The sequence below is a fragment of the Rhineura floridana genome, chromosome 3 (assembly GCF_030035675.1).
Source record: "Rhineura floridana isolate rRhiFlo1 chromosome 3, rRhiFlo1.hap2, whole genome shotgun sequence".
Taxonomy (NCBI): domain Eukaryota; kingdom Metazoa; phylum Chordata; class Lepidosauria; order Squamata; family Rhineuridae; genus Rhineura; species Rhineura floridana.
Window position 1 is genome coordinate 199,066,600 of NC_084482.1, and position 23,155 is coordinate 199,089,754.

The 23,155-nt window shown below is 44.5% G+C and overlaps 1 protein-coding gene, 1 non-coding gene and 1 pseudogene across 8 annotated transcripts; all 3 read right to left on the reverse strand.

The window, feature by feature from the left end:
* Positions 1–2,750: 2,750 nt before the first annotated feature.
* LOC133381046 (zinc finger protein 501-like) lies at positions 2,751–16,277 on the reverse strand. 7 transcript variants are annotated; one of them, XM_061619482.1, is made up of 5 exons: positions 16,126–16,277; positions 10,794–10,876; positions 9,524–9,650; positions 6,775–6,885; positions 2,751–4,549 (listed from the first exon to the last, which is right to left on the reverse strand). In XM_061619482.1, the coding sequence occupies exons 2-5, from the start codon at positions 10,866–10,868 to the stop codon at positions 3,459–3,461; spliced, it is 1,404 nt and encodes a 467-aa protein (XP_061475466.1). In that variant the 5' UTR covers positions 10,869–10,876; positions 16,126–16,277; the 3' UTR covers positions 2,751–3,458. The 7 variants fall into 7 exon arrangements, with proteins under 7 accessions (XP_061475466.1, XP_061475462.1, XP_061475467.1 ...); XM_061619478.1 differs by lacking the exon at positions 16,126–16,277 and adding an exon at positions 14,076–14,399; XM_061619483.1 differs by lacking the exon at positions 16,126–16,277 and adding an exon at positions 13,813–14,067.
* LOC133382629 (U2 spliceosomal RNA) lies at positions 15,849–16,040 on the reverse strand. The gene has a single exon (XR_009762019.1). It is a non-coding gene; the product is annotated as a U2 spliceosomal RNA (small nuclear RNA).
* Positions 16,278–16,956: 679 nt separating the features above from the next.
* On the reverse strand, positions 16,957–17,072 carry LOC133382582 (5S ribosomal RNA; annotated as a pseudogene).
* Between the last annotated feature and the right edge of the window lie 6,083 nt (positions 17,073–23,155).

Below are 23,155 nucleotides of genomic sequence, written 5' to 3' on the forward strand. Positions count from 1 at the left end.
AGACTAAAGTAATGACAACAGAAGATTTATGTAACTGAACAGTTGACAATGAGGACATTGAACTTGTCAAGGATTATCAATACCTTGGGTCAGTCATTAACCAAAATGGAGACAATAGTCAAGAAATCAGAAGAAGGCTACGACTGGGGAGGGCAGCTATGAGAGAACTAGAAAACGTCCTCAAATGCAAAGATGTATCACTCAACACTAAAGTCAGAATCATTCAGATCATGGTATTCCCAATCTCTATGTATGGATGTGAAAGTTGGACAGTGAAAAAAGCAGATAAGAGAAAAATTAACTCCTTTGAAATGTGGTGTTGGATGAGAGGTTTGTTCATACCATGGGCTGTGAAAAAGACAAATAATTGGGTGTTAGAACAAATTAAACCAGAACTCACTAGAAGCTAAAATGATGAAACCGAGGTTATCATACTTTGGACACATAGTGAGAAGACCTGATTCACTAGAAAAGACAATAATGCTTGGAAAAACAGAACGGAGTAGAAAAAGAGGAAGGCCAAAGAAGAGATGGATTGATTCCATAAAGGAAGCCACAGACCTGAACTTACAAGATCTGAACAGGGTGGTTCATGACAGATGCTCTTGGAGGTCACCGATTCATAGGGTCACCATAAGTCGTAATCAACTTGAAGGCACTTAACACACACAGGTTACCTGTTACTAGAGCATTTGCTATCAAGAGAGAACTGTGATGGGTATCATTTGTGAAAATATATACACAGGATTTCAATTCCAAAATCCACAGAAGGACAATACTTTTATTAGGCCTAATCAAAATGTCACAAAACAGTGAGCAAGCTTTCAGGTTCCCCAGAACTCTTCATATAAAGCAAAGCAGAAGGGGGACAGAAAAAAGAAGTTGGTTTGGTGCTAAAGCCATACACTCTGAATTGATGAGAGGAACACAGGAAGCTGCCTTATGCTGAGTCAGACCATTGGCTCATCTAGCTCAGTATTATCTACACTGACAGGCAGTGACTGTCCAGCATTTGAGGCAGGAGTCTCTCCCAGCCCTACCTGGAGATGCCAGGAACTGAACTTGGGACCATCTGCATGCATGGCAGATACTCTGTCACTGAGTTATGGCCCTTTCCCTTAAGATAACAGTCTTAAGATAGAACATAGGAAGAAACAGCAGACAAAGGATGCAACCCTATACTTGCTTACTTCAGAGTCAGTCCCATTGAGCTCAGTGGAACATGTGAGGCCTTAAACTGGGGAAGGGAGTAGGAGCATGTATGCAACATCTCAGCACATGTCAGCTCTACTTCTGACCTTCACATATTCAACATGAAGGTCTCAAGTGGGATCCTAAACACATTCAGCTGAACTTTCCCCATGTTTGAGAACCCTGATACGGCAGGATTCCTGACTGCAGGGAAGCTTCTCAGTGCATCCAGCAGGACATCCTTAGAATGTCCCTGCATGTTCACTATGTGGAGTGGAGACAATAGTCAAGAAATCAGAAGAAAGCTAGGACTGGGGAGGGCAGCTATGAGAGAACTAGAAAAGATCCTCAAGTGCAAAGATGTATCACTGAACACTAAAGTCAGGATCATTCAGACCATGGTACCCTGATGTCTATATATGGATGTAAAAGCTGGACAGTGAAAAAAGCGGGTAAGAGAAAAATCAGCTCATTTGAAATGCGGTGTTGGAGTTCTGCAGATACCATGGACTGAGAAAAAGACAAATAATTGGGTGTTAGAACAAATTAAACCAGAACTATCACTAGAAGCTAAACTGATGAAACTGAGGTTATCATACTTTGGACACATAGTGAGAAGACATGATTTACCAGAAAAGACAATAATGCTGGGAAAAACAGCAGGGAGTAGAAAAAGAGGAAGGCCAAACAAGAGATGGATTGATTCCATAAAGGAAGCCACAGACCTGAATTTACAAGATCTGAACAGGGTGGTTCATGACAGATGCTTTTGGAGGTCGCTGATTCATAGGGTCGCCATAAGTCATAATCGACGTGAAGGCACATAAGAACATGTGCGTCAAGGTCTATGAATTGTTATTACAGGTCATTGGCAACCCATTCCACCATTACATTTAGAATTCTAGGGGAGCCAAGCACTCCTTTTGCCCGCCCCCCGAAGACTCACCTCTCTTCTTCTGAGGAAACTCTGCATGACATCATACAATCCTCCAAGCAGCAGGGGCTGTGGAACTATGATGTCATTTATTTTCTTTGCTACACATTATGAGGGGACAGAGGAATAGATATCAGGTTACTGATTTTGATGGCAGCCATTCATCTCCAGCCATCCCTAATTCCACCCTCAGAGACTGATTTCCCCCCCCAGCCCTCCACAGGCTGACAAGGGAGATTGGCACAGGTATTTCTAGAGCAGGAATAGGGAACCTGGGCCCTCCGGATGTTGTTGGAACCCAAATCACATCAACTCCAGCCAGCATGGCCCATGGCCAAGAATGAAGTTGAAGTCCAGCAACATCTGGAGGGCCACAGATTCTCCATTCTTGCTCTAGAGGATCTCACCTAGGTGGTTTCACTAGTTATGAGGAAACATCTCTCTGTATGAGAAATAAACCTAGTCTCCATGTACAGCACCAAGAGTTGATAAGAAAAATTTAAAAAATGCACCTGGACACGATACCTGCAGTCTGGAGTGGTACAGTCTGAGCCAGTGCCTGGATGTAGTCATGGGTTGGATGAAGGCTAATAAACTGTGACTGAATCCTGAGTCCAGATTCCCATCTGCCTGTGGATAGGTGGCTCCCAGGTCTGCGAATAGAGTTGTATATCGGCTCTGTATGGGGGCTTACTCTCACTGAAGGAGCAGGTATGATCTATTTTGGGGGTAACCAATATTTTATTTATTTTTATTCATTTATCAGATTTATACCTTGCCCTTCCTCCCAGTAGGAGCCCAGAGCGGCAAACAAAAGCACTAAAAACACTCTAAAACATAATAAAAAACATATTAAAACAAAATATCCTTAAAAAACATTTTACAACAAAACATCTCTAAAAACGTCTTTTTATTACAAAAAACTTTAAACAATATTAAAAAGCAACTCCAACACAGATGCAGACTAGGATAAGGTCTCTACTTAAAAGGCTTGTTGAAAGAGGAAGGTCTTCAGTTGGCACCAAAAAGATAACACAGATAGCGCCTGTCTGATATTTAAGGGGAGCGTATTCCAAAGTGTTGGTACAACAAAACTGTCTGCTTCCTATGTTGTGCACAACTGACCCCTTGATAAGATGGTATCTGCAGGAGGCCCTCACCTGCCCTCTGCTGCTAGATTACAAGTTCCATCAATCCTGATGGGAGTTGGAGTCCAACAACATCTGGAGGGGACCATGTTGGCTACCCCTGCCTTACTATCTCAGCATTCTGCCCCCCTCTTTCTACCGCGCATTTAGACCAGGCAGTTCTCATCTACTCGTGCTCTTTATGATTAACAGAGTTTCTTTGCTGTGCAAATCATGTGGTGGCTCACAAGGGTTGGTTGCTTTCCATAGGAGTTCTCTCCTGTGCGGACTCTCTTGTGTTTCACAAAGGCAGAACTATCAGCAAAACCTTTCCCACATTCAAGACATTGATATGGCTTCTCTCCCATGTGGACTCGTGTGTGTTTCACAAGACCCGAGTTATCAGCAAAACCTTTCCCACACTCAAGGCATTTATAGGGCTTCTCTCCTGTGTGAATTCTCTTATGTTGTATCAGAGTTGAGTTCTGAGCAAAACATTTCCCACACTCTAGGCATGTATAGGGCTTCTCTCCTGTATGGATTCTCTGGTGTGCCACGAGGTACGATTGGCGAGTAAAACATTTCTCACACTCCAGGCATTTATAGGGCTTCTCCCCTGTATGAATTCTCCGGTGTTTCACAATATTCGAATGTTGAGCAAAACATTTCCCGCACTCCAGGCATTTGTAGGGTTTTTCTCCTGTATGGACTCTCTGGTGTTTCACAAAGGTTGATCTCTCAGCAAAACTTTTCCTGCACAACAAACACTGATAGGGTTTATCTCCTGTGTGGATTCTGTGGTGGCTGACAAGTTGTGAATGACAAGCAAAACCTTTCCCACATTCCAAGCATTTATAGGGCTTCTCCCCTGTGTGGACTCTCTGGTGGTTCACAAGATTTGACTGGCGAGCAAAACCTTTCCCACATTCCAAGCATTTATAGGGTTTCTCTCCTGTGTGGAGTCGCTGGTGTCTCACAAGGTCTCCATGCAATGCCAAACCTTTCCCACATTCCAAGCATTTATAGGGTTTCTCTCCTGTGTGGACCCTCTGGTGGGTCACAAGGACAGAGAGGTGAGCAAAACTTTTTCCACAGTCCAGGCATTTGTGGGGTTTCTCTCCCCATAAATGGACTTTCTGGTGTTTCAGAAACACAGGTTGTTGAGCAAAGCATTTCCCACACTCCAAGCATTCATAAGGTCTCCCTGCTGCGTGGATTTGCTGGTGTCTGACAAGGTTACATTTCTTAGTAAAACATTTCCTACACTCAGGGCACACATTCTTTTTATTCAAGTCATCTGCAGAGATAAAGAGTAAAAACAAAAAGGATTTAGTCCTGAGCGTGGGGGATAGGGAACCTGGAAGCAGGGTTTCCTAAACTTCTGAGTTCACTAACTCTTTAATGAGCTTATAAAGTTAGGAACATAGGAAGTTGCCATCTAGCGAGTCAGACCCTTGGTCCATCTAGCTCTGTATTGTCTACACTGACTGGCAGCAGCTCTCCAGGGTTTCAGGCAGGGTTCTCTCCCAGCACATGGGGAAGGGCCATAGCTCAGTGGTAGAGCATCTGCCTTGCATGCAGAAGGTCCCTGGTTTAATCTCTGGCATCTCCAGGTAGGGCTAGGAGAGAATCCTGTCTGAAATCATGACAAGTTGCTGCCAGTCAGTGTAGACAATACTGAGCTAGATGGACCAAGGGTCTGACTTGGTGTAAGATGGCTTCCTATGTTCTTACCTGGAGATGCCAGGGATTGAACCTGGGACCTTCTCCATGCAAGGCAGATGCTCTGCCACTAAGCTATGGCTTTTCCTCAAGGTGTCATCAACCCCAACCCACATATTTAGGATTGTAAATTAAATACAGTCAAAAATCAACATTTATTAATCATCAATCACCATTACTAGGAATCATAAAATGTAAAAAATAGGGAAGTAAAACAAGCAAAAATAATAGCAGTACAATTTATCTTCTGTAATGCGATGGGTGGGCCTGATGGACTTAAACGAGTGTATGCTTTGATTTGGATTCCTGCATTGAGCAGGGGGTTGGACTTGATGGCCTTATAGGCCCCTTCCAACTCTACTATTTTATGATTCTGTGAGTATTGGGCTTGTGAGTCTGGGTCTTAAGTCACTGCATTCTGTGATATTGTGGAATCATCTTATTAAATACAGAGGTTCCTCACTGGCAAGTGAGGGGCACTCAGTACATGCCCATGCCCTTGATTTCTGAGGTTCATCATTCCTCATAATAATAATAATAATAATAATAATAATAATAATAATAATAATAATAATTTTCAAACTTCTTTTCCATCCCAGGTCCTTTTTGACTCTTTTAGCCAATAGCTCTTTATTTGTCCCCTGCACAGTCCCATCAACCCCACGGGGTGAATATCTTCCACTTTGGGAAGCCTTGATTTAGAGCAAGAGATGCAGAAGGGAGAAGGGAAAACATTCAAATCCTGAGGGAACCCAAAAGCAACAGGAAAGAAGGCCTGTCATCTCCATGGCCTCTTTCTCCATTTCATTCTCTTACGCCTAAGCAGTTACCTTGCCCCACGTTGATCGTGGGAGCCCCCAATCTTGCTATGATGCAAGCTACAACAACTCAGTGTGATGCATCATTTGCAGAAACCATACCACTTCCGATACAAGTTTTGGGGCAGAATATTTTACTGCTCCCCTGCATTCAAACATTCATCCCTTCTGAGGCTGCACATATGTGAATAAGTTGGAAAGATAATAATATTAAAAAAACAGATTTATAACAATACTAGAGCCAACAAAAGGTAAACATGCAAATGCCCATACACAGGGGGGGAAAGAAACCCTCTATTACAGGCATGGGGAAACTCTGTCCTGTGGGGTCATCCACCTGCCCCACACCTGATACAATATGACATCAGTTATGGGACAGGTAAAGCTATGGCTGCAAAAGAGCAACCTGAGACATCAAGGACACTCCTGATTGTTCCTCTGCAAACGAGGCTTCATTTGGCGCCTTTTAAATTTGGTGCCAAATGTGAGCCCCACTGGGATGGATTCCCAGCTGCAATAAATGTTGTAATTTCATTTTAGATGGTTTTTATGTATTTGTTATATCAGATCCTGTAATTTTATTGTATATGTTTTTATGTTCACCGCCCAGAGAGCTGCTTGCTAGTTGGGCGGTATATAAGTTTAACAAACAAACAAACAAACAAATAAATAAAGCTAGAGAATGCTAAGAGTTTTGTGCTTATACATGACTTGATGACTGCAATAACAAATGAGAACACACACGTGGGCCACCAGAGACTATAGGCAGAGCTCCCATCATCCCTCACCGCGAACACAATAGTGCTTTTCTGCCAAGTCGTTTCACATGTAAGCAAGTGACCTCTTTGCAGAAGTGGAAAGGTCTAAGGAAGCGCACGTGTGCATCATTCGTCTCCTTACAAATGAAACGGTGGAGGCACGCTTCTTCAGAGGAATTCCTACCAGTTACCTTTGAACAAGGTGGCTTACCCTGAAACCTCACCTGAATCGGTGCTAGAGATCTCTTTTTCACCCAGCGTCTGAGAGCCCAACACCCACAGCTCTTCTCCACTCTCCAGCCAGCAGATGAGATCAGGCTTCGGGATGGAGCATCCTTTTCAAGAAAGATGAAGCAGAGAGCGTAACTGGGTCACTTTCTCTAAGCCTCACCATCACCACCAGAAGAAGAAAGAAAGCCATCCTAGTTTTTCTCTGAAACCTCTAGAGCACTGTTCTTCAGCCTTGGGTCCCCAGATGTTGTTGGACTACACTTCCCATCATCCTTGGCCATAGGCACAGCTGCCTGGGGTTGATGGGAGTTGTAGTCTGGCAACATGTAGGGACCCAAGGTTGAAGAACACTGTGGAAAAGGGGATTCTGCTTTTATCCAGGGAAACAATTGCCAAAAGCCACCCACTCCGGGCGCATAATCTTTTCAAGGATAATCTGGCTTGGATTGTTTTATCTAGCAAAATGTGTCTTCTTATGATGGGCACATTTTGTTCTGTAAAGTCTTGTAACAGCTGGATTCAAATCCCCGTTCAGCTTGCCAAGTCACTCTGGGCCAGCTGCAATACCTCTGTCACTGATGTTTGGTTGTTGTTTTGTGAGGCTAAAATGTTACAGGTGGATGGGTAACAAGAGGACTTTGATCACCACCCTGAGCTCCTGGGAGGAAAAGCAGGCTACACGGTGGAAGATGGCAGCCCATTCTTCGGTTCAAGACACTGGACTGGGAGATTGGCAAGACCAGTGAGGCATGCTGGGAAGCACCCTTCCTTGACCTTTAACCTTTCAACATGAATTTAAGACTAGACCACTTGGCTTCTTATGTAGCAGTAAAAATTGATCATGACTGGCAAAACAAAGGTTGACTGGGTAGACAGCAGGTAATTCTATTACCTCAGAAATAATTTCCTCTCTTGCCAAATACAGGATTCAAGTATGATGCAGATTTTGACATAACTAGACAGAATAATACCTGCTTACATCAAGTTTCCTGATTAACCAAAGACCTGGGAGACCAGGGTTCGAATCCCCACATAGCCATGAAGCTCACTGGGTGACCTTGGGCCAGTCACTACCTCTCAGCCTCATGAAAACCCTATTCATGGGGTCGCCACAAGTCGGAATCAACTTGAAGGCAGTACAATTACATTGAGGGCCTTTGGCCAAAAGGCGGGATATAAATAAACTAATAATAATAAATAAATAATAATAATAATTTGACATAAAGATAACACAGAAATGTTGAGACATGATAGTCATCATTAAGCTCACTGTAATTTTTTAACTTTTCCCCCATTTTTTAAATTTGCCATCATTTTAGCATACTGTACAGGGGAAAACAAAGCAAGAACAATAATAGACCAGTAGCTAGGTCTAAGAGCAAACACTAAATTTCCAAATCAGTATTAAATAAAAAACATACAACTCAAAAAGTTCCAAGTAATTTATACAGATCTACATTATCTTTGACCTTATTACACCAATAAGTTATAAAAAGACTCAGTTTTTCCACAAAAAAGATTATCTGGCTGTCTGCCTTTCTCTAACTTTTACAATATTTGTGAGCTTTACAATGTCCCAAACTTAATAATCCATTCTACCAAAGATAGCAGAATTGTAGTTGTAGGAAATGATCATTCTGGTAGCTGTCAAAAAATACTGGACTAATTCTGTTTTCCACTAGTACTGTGTCTTTAATATCTGCAAATTAGAGGATCCATTGGCAAAATATATCCCATTATTGCTTCGATTTCGGTTTTTATGTCCACTCAGATTTTGTTAGTTTCGGAACATGTATTTTTTAACTTTTAGCAAACCTAGAAGGGTGGAGAAAACTCCTCCATGCTTCACCTTACTCCTCCCATCCAGGTATTCAGGAGAAACCAAAATCCCAGAAAAAGGGCAGATTTTGGCCTTCACACACACACCTCTTTTATCCTTTCCACTGGACTCATTGTGCATCAGTATCTCAACTCAGGACACTGGACCAAGACGCTATAAGGTAAAGGATTCTACTGCCTCATGACCTTAACTCAAAGCAAACTGCAGAGCCAGGCTTGTGAGTTTAAAGAGCTGAAAATCACACTAAAACGTTAGGTAGAGAATTCCTGGTCCTAGCTTCTGGTTCAGCATACACACACGCTGCTGTGTGTGTGTATGCAGACACAGCCGCACAGGATGTATGTACAGCCGCAGAGCTTCTCCAAGCACTGGATAGGTATCTTCCGGAGTTTTCATGTCAAATGGGCATGCTCCACCCCTTTTCCTCCACTCTTACAGCATAGCGTTCTTTATTTTTCTGTTTTAGAGTTGTGAATGAACCAGGGTGTTAGGTTAAATGCACCCATGAATTTATGTTGATATGCTGCACTGCCTTGATTAGCTTATAATTAAATATATTTCCCCACCCCTCTGTCATAAATGGGTGCTCCGGCATTCAAACCAACTCTTGATACGGGTGTGAATTTCTGGGTTCTAAACTACCTTAGACACCTTCTCAGGGCAGCACGCAATTGACCCACATAAAAGAACCCCCTCTCACATAAGCATTTTTAAGAGTCACGTTTGAAGTTCTCACAGACGTGTGCAACATTTTTAATCAATCGGTTTGTCTGCACCTGCATCGCAGACCTCCTTTCCTGTTACTATGTACTTAGATACGTTGTTTACTGTGTTGTATATGTCTATAGATAGATACACAGATCAGTCCAGGTTGGGAGCCGATGAGGATATAAGTCCCTTACCCAGTGAGGCTATATTCCCATAATTTTCCAGCATGATGCTACTGTACAGGGCTCTTTGCTTTGGGTCTAGGAGAGCCCATTCCTCCTTTGTGAAGTAAACAGCCACGTCTTCAAAAGTCACCAGCCCCTGTAAGAACAAAGAACTTGCATTTATATTCCAGAAGGTGGGTCTTAGCTGGGTCACTGCTCATGTCGATCATAAGAAGAGCCCTCCTGGATCAGGCCAAGGTCCATCTGGTCCAACATCTTGTGCTTTCAGTGTCAATGTGACCAGACGTCAATGCGAAGCCCACAAGCAGGCCAAGACCGCAACAGCACTCTCTCCACTTGTGATCCACAGCAACTAGTATTCACAGGCATAATGCTTCCAGTATTGCAGGCAGCACAGTCATCATGGCTAGTAGCCACAGATAGCTTTATCCCCCATGAATTTGTTTATAAGAACAATATTCTCTTTGGCTACCACATAATTCTAAGATATGGGGAGACAAGTTGCTCTGTGTTTGTGACATGCAACACTGCCCCTGCGCAATTTTTTCTAGCAACCACCAATTAAATGCAATTAAATGCAATTAAATGCAATTAAATGAACAGGCTGCTCTTGATGAAGTCTGCACTCCCATCAAAGGCACAGGTGCATAGTCTGGGGATAATACTTGATTCGATTCCGTCACTTCAGTTTATCCAACAGAAGCGTATAAAACGAAGCGGCCCAGGGCAACCCAGTGAGGGGTGGGCAATTCAAGACACACAAAAGGAGATGCTTCTTCACACAGTGCGTAAACTATGCTAAGAGGTAGTGATGGCCACCAATGCAGATTATTTTAAAAGGGGATTGGACGTATTCATGGAGGTTCAGGCTAAACTATATCAATGGCACTTAGTTATGACTGGGCCATGGCTCAGTGATGGAGCATCTGTGTTGCATGCAGAAGGTTAAAGGTTTGACCTCCAGAGATACCCCCTGGTTGAACCCTGGAGAGTCGCTGCCAATCAGTGTAGATAGGACTGCGCTAGATGGACCAATGACTCAGTATAAAGCAGCTTTCCCTATGATGGCTAGATGCTACCTCCAGAATCAAAGGCATCATATCCCTAAATACCAGTTGCCGGGGGAACAGCTCAAGTGGGCAGACTCTATGCTCTGCAGCACCAGTGGGAAAGAAAAAGAAGGTTCTCTAGGTCCCAGTTGGGCTTTAACCCTTTCCTCATAACCTGTCCTCTCCCTCCCTATCCCAAAGACACCTGTAGCTCCCTCAGAACCTCCTACCTGAGTTGGCTCTGAGGCAACTTTCTCTCTTCCCCTCCATGGATGGGACAATCCAGATTTCAACGTGGGTGTCATTCTGTGCACTGGAGAGGTAGAAAAGGCCAAAGTCAAGGCAGGGGCGATTCAGAAAGATGTCCCTGACTTCCTACAGAAAAACATTTCACATGGCAAAATATCTCATGGTACATACAATCTCAGGCAGGAAGGAGAATTTTCCAACTTTCCCAGCAACTTTGGCTTTCTGATCAGTAGCAGGACAGGGGTAAACTTTTCCCTGCCACATCAACAGATACCAGTGGCAACTAGCTGCTATTATTATTATTATTATTATTATTATTATTATTATTATTATTATTATTATTATAACAACAACAACAACAACAACAATAACAACAACAACAATTTCATTAGGAACATAGGAAGCTGCTACATACTGAGTCAGACCACTGGCCCATCTCATTTCATTCATTCATTCACTGGAGATCACTCGTGGCTGAGTAAGATTGTCTGTAAGATTACAGTGAGTCCATAAGTGACTGTGGAGGCCAATTCTGGATCCTCAGTAATGTCTACACTGACTGGCAGCAGCTCTCCAGGGTTTCAGGCAGGAGTCTCTCCCAACACTACCTGGAGATGCCGTGGACTGAACGTGGGACCTTCTGCTTGCAAGGCTGATGCTCTGCACTAAGCTACAGGCCCTTCCCCTAATTATTTATGAATTGCTTCCCATGAGGCAACGTGAAACCATCTACAATACAATAAAAACATGCACAGAACAACTGCATACACAAAAACAATTTAAAAACTGTAATATATAAACAATTTTAAATCACATATAAAATCAATTCAAATCCCACTTCGGGGAAGGACCACAGCTCAGTGGCAGAGCATCTGTTTTGCATGCAGAAGGTCCCAGGCTCATTCCCTGGCGGCATCTCCAGGCAGGGCTGGGAGAACCTCCCCGCAGTCTGAAACTCTGGAGAGCTGCTGCCAGTCAGTGTAGACAATACTGAGCTAGATAGACCAACGGGTTTCACGTGGCATACGGCAGCTTCCCAATTTCCAACTGGGATAAAAGTCTGGGGAAAGTGAAAAAACGCTTTCGCTATCCACAAGATTGTAGCACACAACAGTGAAGAGGGGCATATGGGCCACAATGTACTGTGGCAGACTAGCGGTGCTGCTGCCAGGGCAGGACTTTGGGGCATGAGTCTGTGGCCCGCTCAGCAGAATGGGCAGGAAGGGCCCTACACACATCCGGCGGGGTTGGTGTACCACATTTTAACATAAGTAAAATAATACACACGGTCCTCTGAAAAGGAATCCCCCTCCCCATAAGACCTTTATGTCCAGAGTCTAAAATTACACACCGCGACAGACCCGTGCCTGAAACCACTTGGTAAGCCAGTCACCTGCATTGTCTTAAGAAAATGAGGAGAGCCCGGCTGAGTCAGGCTAAGGGCCCATCTAGTCCAGCATCCTGTCCTCACAGTGGCCAACCAGGTGCCTCTGGGAAACCCAGAAACGGGACACGAGCCCAGTGTTGCCATTAGTGATAATTTTACCTCCATCGGCTTCACCAGAATTCTGATCAGAGTGGACAGTATTGGTAAAATGACAGGCCTGTTTAGAGGACTGGCTTCGCAAACATGTTTGGGGGTAGCAAGATGGGGACAAAGGGGTGGGGGGAGGCATAAAGGCTGCATCTGAGCTCCCTTTCAATTCCTGATTCACAACAAACGCCTGGGGGCATAGTTGTCCAGGGCCTCAGGGGGTCATAGACCCCTTACTTTTTCAGGAGCAGGGTCCCTATGTCTCCATGGTCCTTCAAGTCAATCAGCGTGAAAGGGGAGTGTGTTAGCCACTGAGAAGAGTCATCTAACATGCTTCTTTGTCCTTTCCTGCTGATTGGAGCCAATCAGAGTGAAAGGAGATGAGCCAGCCACAGACAAGACTCTTCTCAGTAGCTAACACTCTTCCCTTTCATGCTGATAGGCTCCTAGGGACATCTGTTGTGGGAGAAGACGTGCAGGAAAGACTGAACAGTGTGGAGATGACCATGGAGAGCGAGAGCGAGGGGGTGTGGCTGTGAGGAGGCGTGGCTGTGACTATCCTGAAGGGACCCTGCACTTCTTAATTTGCCACTACACTCCTGCAAATGAAGAAATAAATGAAGAAGTTCCCCTCCTTTCCCGCCACTTAACTTGCGCCTTCAGAAAAGGAAATCCAAGGTGCATCTCTGCCCTGCCCCGCTTTCCTGTCTCGTTCAGCAGTGTAGTCACAAATTCAGAAGTGCAGGGTCCTTTCATTGTAGTCACAGCCACACCTCTTCCCCTCTTTTTTTGCTGCTGGGTTGAGAATGAGATCCTTGGAAACATCCCTATGAGTCAAACAGCATGAAAGGGGAAAGTGTTAGCTACTGAGAAGAATCTTCTCAGTGGCTGACTCACCTCCTTTCACTCCAATCAGCAGGAAATAACAAGGAAGCATGTTAGAAGACTCTTCTCACTGGCTAATATACTCCCCCTTTAATGCTGATTGGCTTGTGGAATGCTGGGAGACATAGGGACCCTCCTGGACCCTGCTCCCAAATTAGTAAAGGGTCTAAGACACACCCCCTCGAGACCCTGGGCGCCTACACCCCTGGTCTCATTTCTTTTACGAGGCCTCAGCATTTCTCTACCCTCCTCATCTTTTCCTCCTCCACACACCTCCACTCCACAGGCGAGGGGCGGAGCCAAGGCGCCTCCAGTGCTTCACCCGCCCCCGCACACTTCCAAGCACGAAGAACGCAGCAAGTTCAAGGCCAACTCAGGCACGGAGGAGCCCCCATCCCCTACAACCCGCATCTCGGCAGCCTCAATACCACGCACTCCGTCTCCCTGCAGTTCAGCCCGTCGTTGTCACCCACCGGCATGTGCGGGCCAATAGCTCTATTCAGACGTTGCCTTCAAGCGAGAGACTTTTCGCAGCGGGAAAGCTTCCAAACCCAGCACCCTGACACACCCACCCCACCTACCCCGGAAGCACAGCCTCTCCGCCTCGGGGGTGGAGCTAGGAAACAGGAACCGCCCACTCAGGCTCGCTGAGAATTGTAGTTTCCTAATAACGATGTTATTGAAAGCGCGCGCGTACGCGCTCACATGTTCCCTTCAGGTAATGCGACTCCACAGTGGGGCGCTCACCCAGTACCACTGTGATTTTTACAGAAGCAGACGCGAACGAGAAGGGGGAGAGGGGATGGGGGTAAACATTTGCATAGGATTATTCCAGGCAGATTACAAAAATCCAGTTCTTTCATGCGTCAGATGAACAGGCCTCTGGTCTACAAAAGCGTATTGCTGCATTTGTGTCTTGTGCCCGTTGTGAGCGTCGCTGCTTGTGTGGCTCGAACGGAACCATCCACACACACAAGTCTAGAGGGAGGTAGCAACAAGCTGAGGAGAAATGTGTTCGTCATCATCGTTATTTACAATTGATACACAACTAATACGCAATACATATTTCATAAAGAGAAAGAAGGAAATCCATCGAGATAATAAATCCAGACATAATTAATAAAACCAAACAGGATGGAAACCAAAGTTCTTTCATTAATCCATCCATCATATACAGCTATATTCCTTAACTCAAAAGTAAAAGTTATGTCTACACTAATTAAACAATTTCATTCCTATACTGCAGACATTGCTGTTATCTCATGATAAACCTTGTCTTCTGCAATACTGAATAAAGGCATTCCATCTGGATTTTTTTTTTAAAGTCCTGTATGAGGTTCTGTTCTCTTGCTCAAATGAGATATGTTAATTTAGCCATCAGGATATCATCCCAATTTGTTTTTATAATGGTATTACTTTGGTGTAACCCACCTTTGGACCTTTTTGGTGAAGGGCCGGTATGAAATCTTATAGATGAATAAACCCCAGGGTATGCAGAGGTAGAAAAATATTTAGAGGGGGGAACCTCCCAAGGGCAGAGGGAACCCCAAAAACATCACAACGAGATTTGGGCATGCTCAGCAACTAAAGAATGGTGACCACAGAACAGGAGGGCATTGAAAAATGGAATGGAAATTGGATGGAATGGCATTTGACACTGCAACTTCTTGTTGCAGGCACCACTTCTGGCATCATAACTTTGTTAATCTATATTGCATTATAAGACTCCTTGCTGCTTTTGCTGCAAAGGGCAGCACACCCAGTTGCTTTTCTTCCTGCCCAGCACAACAGTCCTGTGAGGTGGGATAGGCTGAAAGATAATGTTCCAGTATATACAACAGAGTGGAGGTTGTAAAGTTGATCTCCTTGGTGTTAGCCCAACATTAACCCAGCCGTCTTCAACCTGGTGCCCTCCAGGTGGTGTTGGACTCCAGCTCCCATCATCCCTGGCCATTGACCATGCTGGCTGAGGCTGATGGGAGTTGGGAGTCCAACAACATCTGGAGGGCCCCAGGTTGAGGCTGGTGCCTTCAACCCTTTACAGCCCTTAACAGAAAAGGGGTTTAACCCTGCTATATACCAATAAGCAAACTCAGTCTCTGTGTGTATCCAAAATGGCTCCATCCATGTACAAAAGGGCACATCAGTAAAAGTACAAAAGATCTTGGGAAAGCTGGGGAGAGACTTAGGGCAGGGGTTCTCAAACTTCATTTCCGCACAGATCACTTGAAAATTGCTGCGTAGGTGCTGTAGTGTACATTGTATTTTCATTGCTATTTTTGTTTTTATATTTATTTTACTGTATTACTATTTGCATTCCATAGAACACAAATTGTAATACAATAAAATACAATAAAATAAGCAATAGAAATGCAATTAAAAACCTATACAACTTATATGTAACAGGTGCTATTGGAGTTCACTGATTCATAGAGTCGTCATAAGGCACATAACAACACCAGCCTTAGAAAATGGGGTGAGTGTGTATGTGTCTTAAGGAACACAAAACACTGAATAAAGACGGATAATAATACTAAAAAGAAAAATGGTAAACAAAAAATAAAGAAAGCTAAATAACACATTAGAAACGCACATTTACCTATTTTTAAACAATAAGTATAAGGGCACTGTTCCTGGAAACACTGCAATACCAGGTCAATGCACGGAAAACTCGAAGCAAGCTTCCGCCTGTTCTCCTAGTTACAAAAATAAATTTAACACATTGCTTCCAAATAGAAAGCATATCAGATATTAAACTGATAAGAACAGATACTACACTTTGATCTTAGCCCAAAGGCCGAGAAGCGATGCAATCTTCTGCGAGAAACATACAAGGCTACTTTTTCGATAGACTTCGAGATTCCCAAGAGCAAACGGATGCTGCAAAGAGCTACCTGATACATGAGAATCAATGTCATTTCCAAGTCCACCAGATACACTCCAAGGACATTTCCATTTCCATTCTCCCGGTAAACAGCCTCTTGACGGAGAGTTTTGTCTCAAAGATTGAGGAATTTCTTGACTCTCGTCTATTTCTTGCCCTCCTACGGGATTGTTCCAATAGCCATTGGAGTGTTGTTTGCATAAGCCCACCCATTGACCCGTCACGTGCTGCGTAACTGTTAACCCACCGGGTGCCTGCAGAGGTCTGCAGATGAATGATGATGTGGAACACAGCTGGGCAATCAGAACGTTCGTACATGAATAGATGAACATTCGTGCTCGTTCATAAAGGGCTGTTTGCAGGACAAATGTCGCCCGTATAACATTGCAACGCCGTACGGGAATTTTCTGCACGTCAAGACTGCAGAAAATTTACAAAATCTTAGATACTCAATGGAAGCTGGTTCACTAGGGCAGATGGGGCAGTGCCCCACCAACCTGAGTCTACCCTCAGCCAGCCCCCACCTGCCTTCCTCCTTACTTACAATCAGTCGGGGGGGGGGCTGGCGCTGCCTGCCAGCTTCCTCCTGCTTGGTCTCAGACTTGCTCTTGTACAACTGCAGGGAGGAGGACGGGGACAGCGCTAGAATTAGTTGGCTCTGTCCATCATTGGCTCTGCCTACTGTGGGGCTCCCTGCCTTTCGCCGTACCAGTCCCGGTGGACACCAGCTACCATTAGTTGTTGTTGTTATATGCCTTCAAGTTGTTTACGACTTATGGCATCCCTATGAATCTTTTGGATATATTCATAGGGTTTTCATGGGAAGAGGTATTCAGAGGTGGTTTAGTGGCACCTGGTACTCCCAGGCGGTCTCCCATCTAAGTACTAACCAGGCCTGACCCTGCTTAGCTTCCGAAATCAGACAGGATCCGGCGTGTGCAGGGTAGTATTGCTGTAGGCAGCCACCACCACTAGAACCTGACTTAAAAGATAAAAAGTAAAAAGTAAGTATTCTGCCCTGAGCTCCTGCTAGGAGGAATGGCGGGATATAAATCTTGTTATGTGCCTTCAGGTCAATTACAACTTGTGGTGACCCTATGAACCAGTGACCTCCAACAGCATCTGTCATGAACCACCCTGTTCAGATCTTGTAAGTTCAGGTCTGTGGCTGCCTTTATAATAGAGAAATATTTTTTTCCTATATTCCCTGAAAAACAATTACACTTGGAAGCTGACCAGTTTTTGAAAGCTGCTGACACTCATCCACCACTACCCTCAAATTACTGGAAGCCTATCAGCACAGGAAGTCACTTCTGAGTGAAAATACTCTAAAGCTGACAGTCAACGCCAAACCAGGATGGTTCAGTGTGGGATCAATAAACAATTTTAAAACTCCTCTTCCTCTACTTCCAGGATAGGAGTATCACTATCCTGACTAGTGATGAATTCATTCTCCAAGTGCTGATCCGTAGGTAGTCAAAACTGCACCACCCACACCCAAGAGCGAGCTATTGGCAGGCTTGAAGGAATCCCAGGGTTTGCTTAAGTTAACAAAAAAAAACTTTAGAAAAAGGAGACTAAAGGGGGAGGGGAGAGCCCAAACAGTTTAAGGAGGACTGAGCATGCCAGTGGCTGCAGAACACCGCGGGAGGTGGCCGGGGAAGAGCGATGAGCATCCTGGAAAAGACTATGGTGGGCTGGAACCCTGAACAGCAGCACTGCAACATTTTGCTACAGGCCCCACTTTTTGTTACAGAGTTTAACTAGAAGTTTATTTTTAAAAAGCCAGCAATTTGGCTGAGTGGGGATTCGAACCCTGGTCTCCCAGGTCAAGGTTAACACTCTGAGCACTACACCATACTGGATCCTTCTCAGTGGCACTTGGGTGGTGGGTGCTGGACTAGATGGGCCTTTGGTTTGATCTAGCAGGGCCTTTCAAATATTCTTTGGGGTAGTCCAGGGGGGAAAAATGCTAACTATAATGGCAGGCATAAGTATTACAACTGGTGCTTAATGAAACTGATGCTCCCTCACAATGAGTTGAAAAGAAATTTGCCGAAGGATATGTTAGGATAAAAATAAGATGTAAAACTCAGCTACTTGGGAAAAGGAAGGGCAAAAGGATGAAACAACTTTTACACCAAAAGACATAAACAAAAATTTGGCACAGTTCAGGAACCTGTTTTTATAAGACAAATCCTTCTCTGTCCCTGGCTTTTTCACTATGTGTGTGGAACTTCACTGATGTCTTTCTGGACCTCCATAGGCTGACTGGGGTTATGATGAAGTGTTCCATTCCAGTGGATTTACTCATAATGAGCTAATTGGTGTATGTCACAATAGTGCGTACTGCCTCCAGGGTCAGTTTCTGGGGGCAACAGTGGGAGAAGACTATTGTGCTCATGTCCTGATTGTGGGCTTCCCGGAGGCATCTGGTTGGCCACCATGGGACAAGATAGGCCTTTGGTCTCATTTAACACCCTCAGAAATAGCTTGCTATCCTTTAGATGTAAAGGACAATGCTTACTGGCATTGTTGTAATTTTTGTCATACAATTTCTCTCCAGCACGGACTTTCAGGTGAATAAGAGCTGAGCTTTCAGCAAAACATTTCCCACAATCTGGGCATTTAGAAGGATTTAGTCCTTCCATTTTGGACTGTTAGTGTCCTTTCTATGTGAAGTCCCTGGTGCATCATGAGATATGATGGGAGGGTAAAACATTTCCCATGCTCTGGGCACTTAAAGGGCTTTTCCCCATGTGGACACTTTTGTGGCTTGGAAGTCATGCTCGTTGAGGAAAGCATTTCCCACACTCTGAGCATTTATAAGGTTTCTCCCCTCCCCCCCCCCCGGTGAAATCTCTGGTGAGTTTAATTGTCAATGGCAAGGAAAATATTTCTCACACTCTAGGCATTTATAGGGTTTCTCTCCTGTGCGGATCCTGTCATGGGCCAGAAGCTGTGATTGCTGAGTAAAACATTTCCCACACCCAAAGCATTCATATGAGAGCCTTTTCAATTGTGGTTCCCAGACTTTGGAATTCCCTGCCCCAAGAAGCCCGCTTTGCTCCCTCCCTGATGGTCTTCCAGAAACTTGTAAAAACTATTTTGTTCCGGAGAGCCTTTGGTTGGGACTGACGGGTCAGCCTGACACTGTTCAAAGTTTTTTATCTTTTATTTTTATTTTTTAAGTTCTTTTACTCTTATTCTTTTATATGTTTATACGCATATATACATGTATGTATGTTTGTATGTGTATGCATAATGCATTTATGTATTTTAATATTTATGCATTTTAATTTACATTTTAATTTGTGTTTTTATTCTGTATTTTATTATATATGTATGCTATTTTATTGTAGCCACCCTGAGTGCCCTATTGTAGGATAGAAGGGCAGGATAGAAATATTTTAAATAATAAATAAATAATATGGTTTTTCTCCTGGGTGGATTCTCTGATGTGCTAGAAGGTATGACTGCTGGGAAAAACCATTTCCCACACTCTGGGCATTTATAGGACTTCTCTCCAGAGTGGGCTCTCTGGTGGATCACAAGGACCAAGGAGCATGGAAATGTTTTCCCACACTCCACATACCTCTAGAGTTTCTCTCCTTTGTAGACTTCTGGTGGCTCAGAAACTGGTTTTTAGACAAAACATGTTTGATGTTTTAAGCAATCATGGGATTTCTGCCCAGTGTGGCATTTCTGCTGTTTGGTAAGACTCAAGTCCCGAGGAAGACCTTTCCCATACACAGGATACAAGTACCATTTTCTAACATCACCTGCAAGGATAAAGGGCAAATGTGAACAATTAACTTCTAAACTTGAAACTCAGGTAGCAGATAAATAAAGGAGGAAAACATTAAGATGCTCAAGAAATTGACAGCACAGATACCAAGGAGGCTGCAGGAGGAGGCATATTGCACACCAACATTACCCATCCCCACTTGGCAGCCCACTGCATTTCTAGGCTGGCCACAGAGGAAGAAAAGCCCCCTCCTCCTCATCCAGCATGGAAACCAAGAGGGCTGTTCAAGCACTCTTCACATTCTGGAGGAAGCATGAAAGATCTAACTAACTAAAATAAAGTTGTTCTGAAAATTATAAAGATTGGGGGGAAGCAGGAGAGAAGAGATGCCACTGACAGATGCTGGTTCTTTTCAGTCTTCCAGCTCCTACCAGAAGAGAGATCAAAGTGCTTACCCGACAAGGCCAAGTTCTCAGAGTTCTCCGCCATGACTTCAGCATACAGACATTTTGATACTGATCCAACAGAGCCCCTTGCCCCTCAGTGAAATACACAGCCATGTCTTCAAAGGTTAAGGGACTCTGCAAGGAGAAAATTCAGTCTCTTCCCGGGAAGTGGGGAGACAAACGCTGAGACCTCTTCAGACCGAGGCAAGAAGGCAGAAGATGGGCTTGGAGAGGATGTAAGCGGGCTGGGGTGGGCATCCCCGCTGCGAAGTGAGGCTAGCCCGGGAAATGGGGCTGGGGCGTGTGCTGGGGAGAACCCTTTCGTTAATATGTCTGGTAGGGCAGGTTGAGTCTGAAAAGGAAGATGGAGGGAGCCATACGGCTGAACGTAGCTACCGCTTGGGCAGAACTTCCCAGGAATTATAAAAGCCCAGAGATGGAAAGGGACTGATCTGCCTTTAGTTCAACCTCTTTTCCCCGCGTCCAGGCCACAGAACAAGAGCTGGAAGGTGACTGAAGATCATCCAGTCCAGACTCCCAAGCTTCACTCCTGTGAACTTCAAACAACCCGGGTCGCAACAGGGCACAATGTTTTATTTTAAAACTGCCTTCAGATTGCTCTTCAAAGTGGATCTTTTTCCCGGGATGCCTGTGGCACCCCCCCCCCTCGTTCCCATGGTTCAGTGTGTGGGAAATGATTTTAATTTTGTTATAAGTTGTTTGTTAGGATGTTAAAAAGAAATAGATGCCCACATCACCCTGAGAGAGGTTCCTTGAAGTAGCTCTTGTGGAGAGGCCTGTAGCATCAGGGAAGATGTGTGTCAAGGTTGCTTAATTTGCTTAGGCATCGTATTCCTATGTTAGAGTAATGGCACTTATACCCCCACCAACGCCCTAACCTGAAGAAGAGAAAAACAACACCATATAAGGAAAATGGAAACTTAACAGGGGTCTTCCATGAGGGGAGAACAAAACTATACGTATGGAATTTCTTGTAAATGGGCTGATTTCGGGGAAATGGGCATGGGCATATGTTGTACTTTCTATACGTAACCTTCCTGTGAGTAAAAAGGCTGGCTGCGCCCAGCCCAAGCAGAATCGGCCTGGCTGTTTATCCTCTTGCAAGAGTACTAATAAACTTGGCATATTTTATCTTACTTGTTTCGTTGTTCCTGGGTCTATTGGAACCTTGTGATCTGGGAGCGAGCCTTAGCCTCTCAATATTCAAATATTGAGGCGTTATTGTTTATTGTTAACAATTTGGCGAGCCAAGCCAGGAGTATCTTTCGCGATCCTCTGCGTTCCAAGCGTGGTCCACAGATGCTTGGGAGAGCGCTCCAGGCTTCTGAAATCCCAAAACAAAACCTTGCTGTGCTCTGGGCGCAAGCTTGCCCCTCCTTTATCCCTGTGGAATGTGGATCCAGCACCTTGCCCCGAATTTTTGAATATGTGTATTCTAGGCTTTCTGCCAGTAAGTTTCTCATAAGGAGACATTCCAATAGCACTGTGTAACACCCTGTTGTGAATGTAATTCGCATAAAGAATTGCTTCTGCCCAGAAAGAATTCCCTAAACTGCAATCCAGCAGCATGGCTCTCATTGCTTCCCCAAGCACCCTATTTTTTCTCTCAGCAGTTCCATTGGAAAATGGGCTGTGTGGAGCAGTGAAATTCTGGTTTATTCCCTTACTCTCCAGAAAGTCACTCAATGCTTTACTCGTAAATTCCCCACCTTGGTCCGAGCGTATAGCCCCCACCGTGACCAAGTGTTGAGTTTCGATTTTCTTAATGAACAGTTTCAGCTTCTGCTCAGCTTCACTTTTATGCTTTAACAGAAAAACATGACAAAATCTTGAAAAATCATCTACCAGTACCATGTAGAATTTCGCACCTCCTCGTGAAGCATTTATTGGCCCTGCTAAATCAACATGTACTAGCTGGTAGGGAGCTGTTGTGGTTCTCTCAGCCTCCCGGTTTATTGGTGCAATAGTCATTTTAGCTTGATTACAAGAATCACAATCCATTAACTGTCCATAATCCTTCAAACGCATGCCGTCACTGTGCAAAGGGGTTTTGCTTATCGTGTCAAGGTTTGCATGCCCCAGCCTTTTATGCCATTCATGGACGCAGCCCTGATGTACCTGTGCCTCAGCGTTTAACACAGCACACCCTGCTTGACTGCTCTTTATTACAAACTGTGAATCATTAAGGCTTCCCTGCATGCACACTTCATCTCCCCTCATTATAAAACATTGGTCTTTGTGGAACAAAATTGAATAATTACAACTCACCAGTTTGCCCACTGATAAAATATTATGAGCCAATTCCGGAACAAACAAACAGTCTGACATTATGCCAAGCTTGTCAAATTTCACCAGACCTTTAGCTTTTACGGATTTCCGTGATCCATCAGCAAGTAAAACAAAGTCCTGCTCATCTGTAGACGTGTAAAACAGACTCCTGTATTTGATTAATGTATGGCTTGCTCCGCTGTCAAGAATAGAGTTAATTTGTTCCAAGTCTTTAGACTTCTGTTTACAAACAAAGTTCACACTTCCTTGCTTCAAGCCTCCGTCCCTGGAGTTTCGCTTGATTGCACAATCTTTACGGAGATGCCCACGGGCCCCACAGGCAAAACAAGACTTCAGCTGCTGCTGCTCCCGCTTGTTTTCCTGTCTGCTTTCGACAGCCTGCTCCGGTTCGGCACTTTTCTCCTCCTTGCTTCTGACAGCTTCCACCGGCTGGGCTCTCTGCGCCTCCTGCCTCCGCTGCCATTCCTGGGACAAATCCTGCAACGCGTCCCAGATCTGTTTAGCCGACGGCTCATCTCTCACACACATCAGTTGAG

Excerpts from the sequence above, each read along its gene's own strand:
- LOC133381046 (XM_061619478.1), bottom strand. Across the intron at positions 9,651-10,793 it reads TTGCCTCAGAGCCAACTCAG|GGGCTGGTGACTTTTGAAGA; the intron begins GTAGGAGGTTCT and ends TTGTTCTTACAG. Across the intron at positions 6,886-9,523 it reads TGGGAATATAGCCTCACTGG|GATGCTCCATCCCGAAGCCT; the intron begins GTAAGGGACTTA and ends TTTCTTGAAAAG.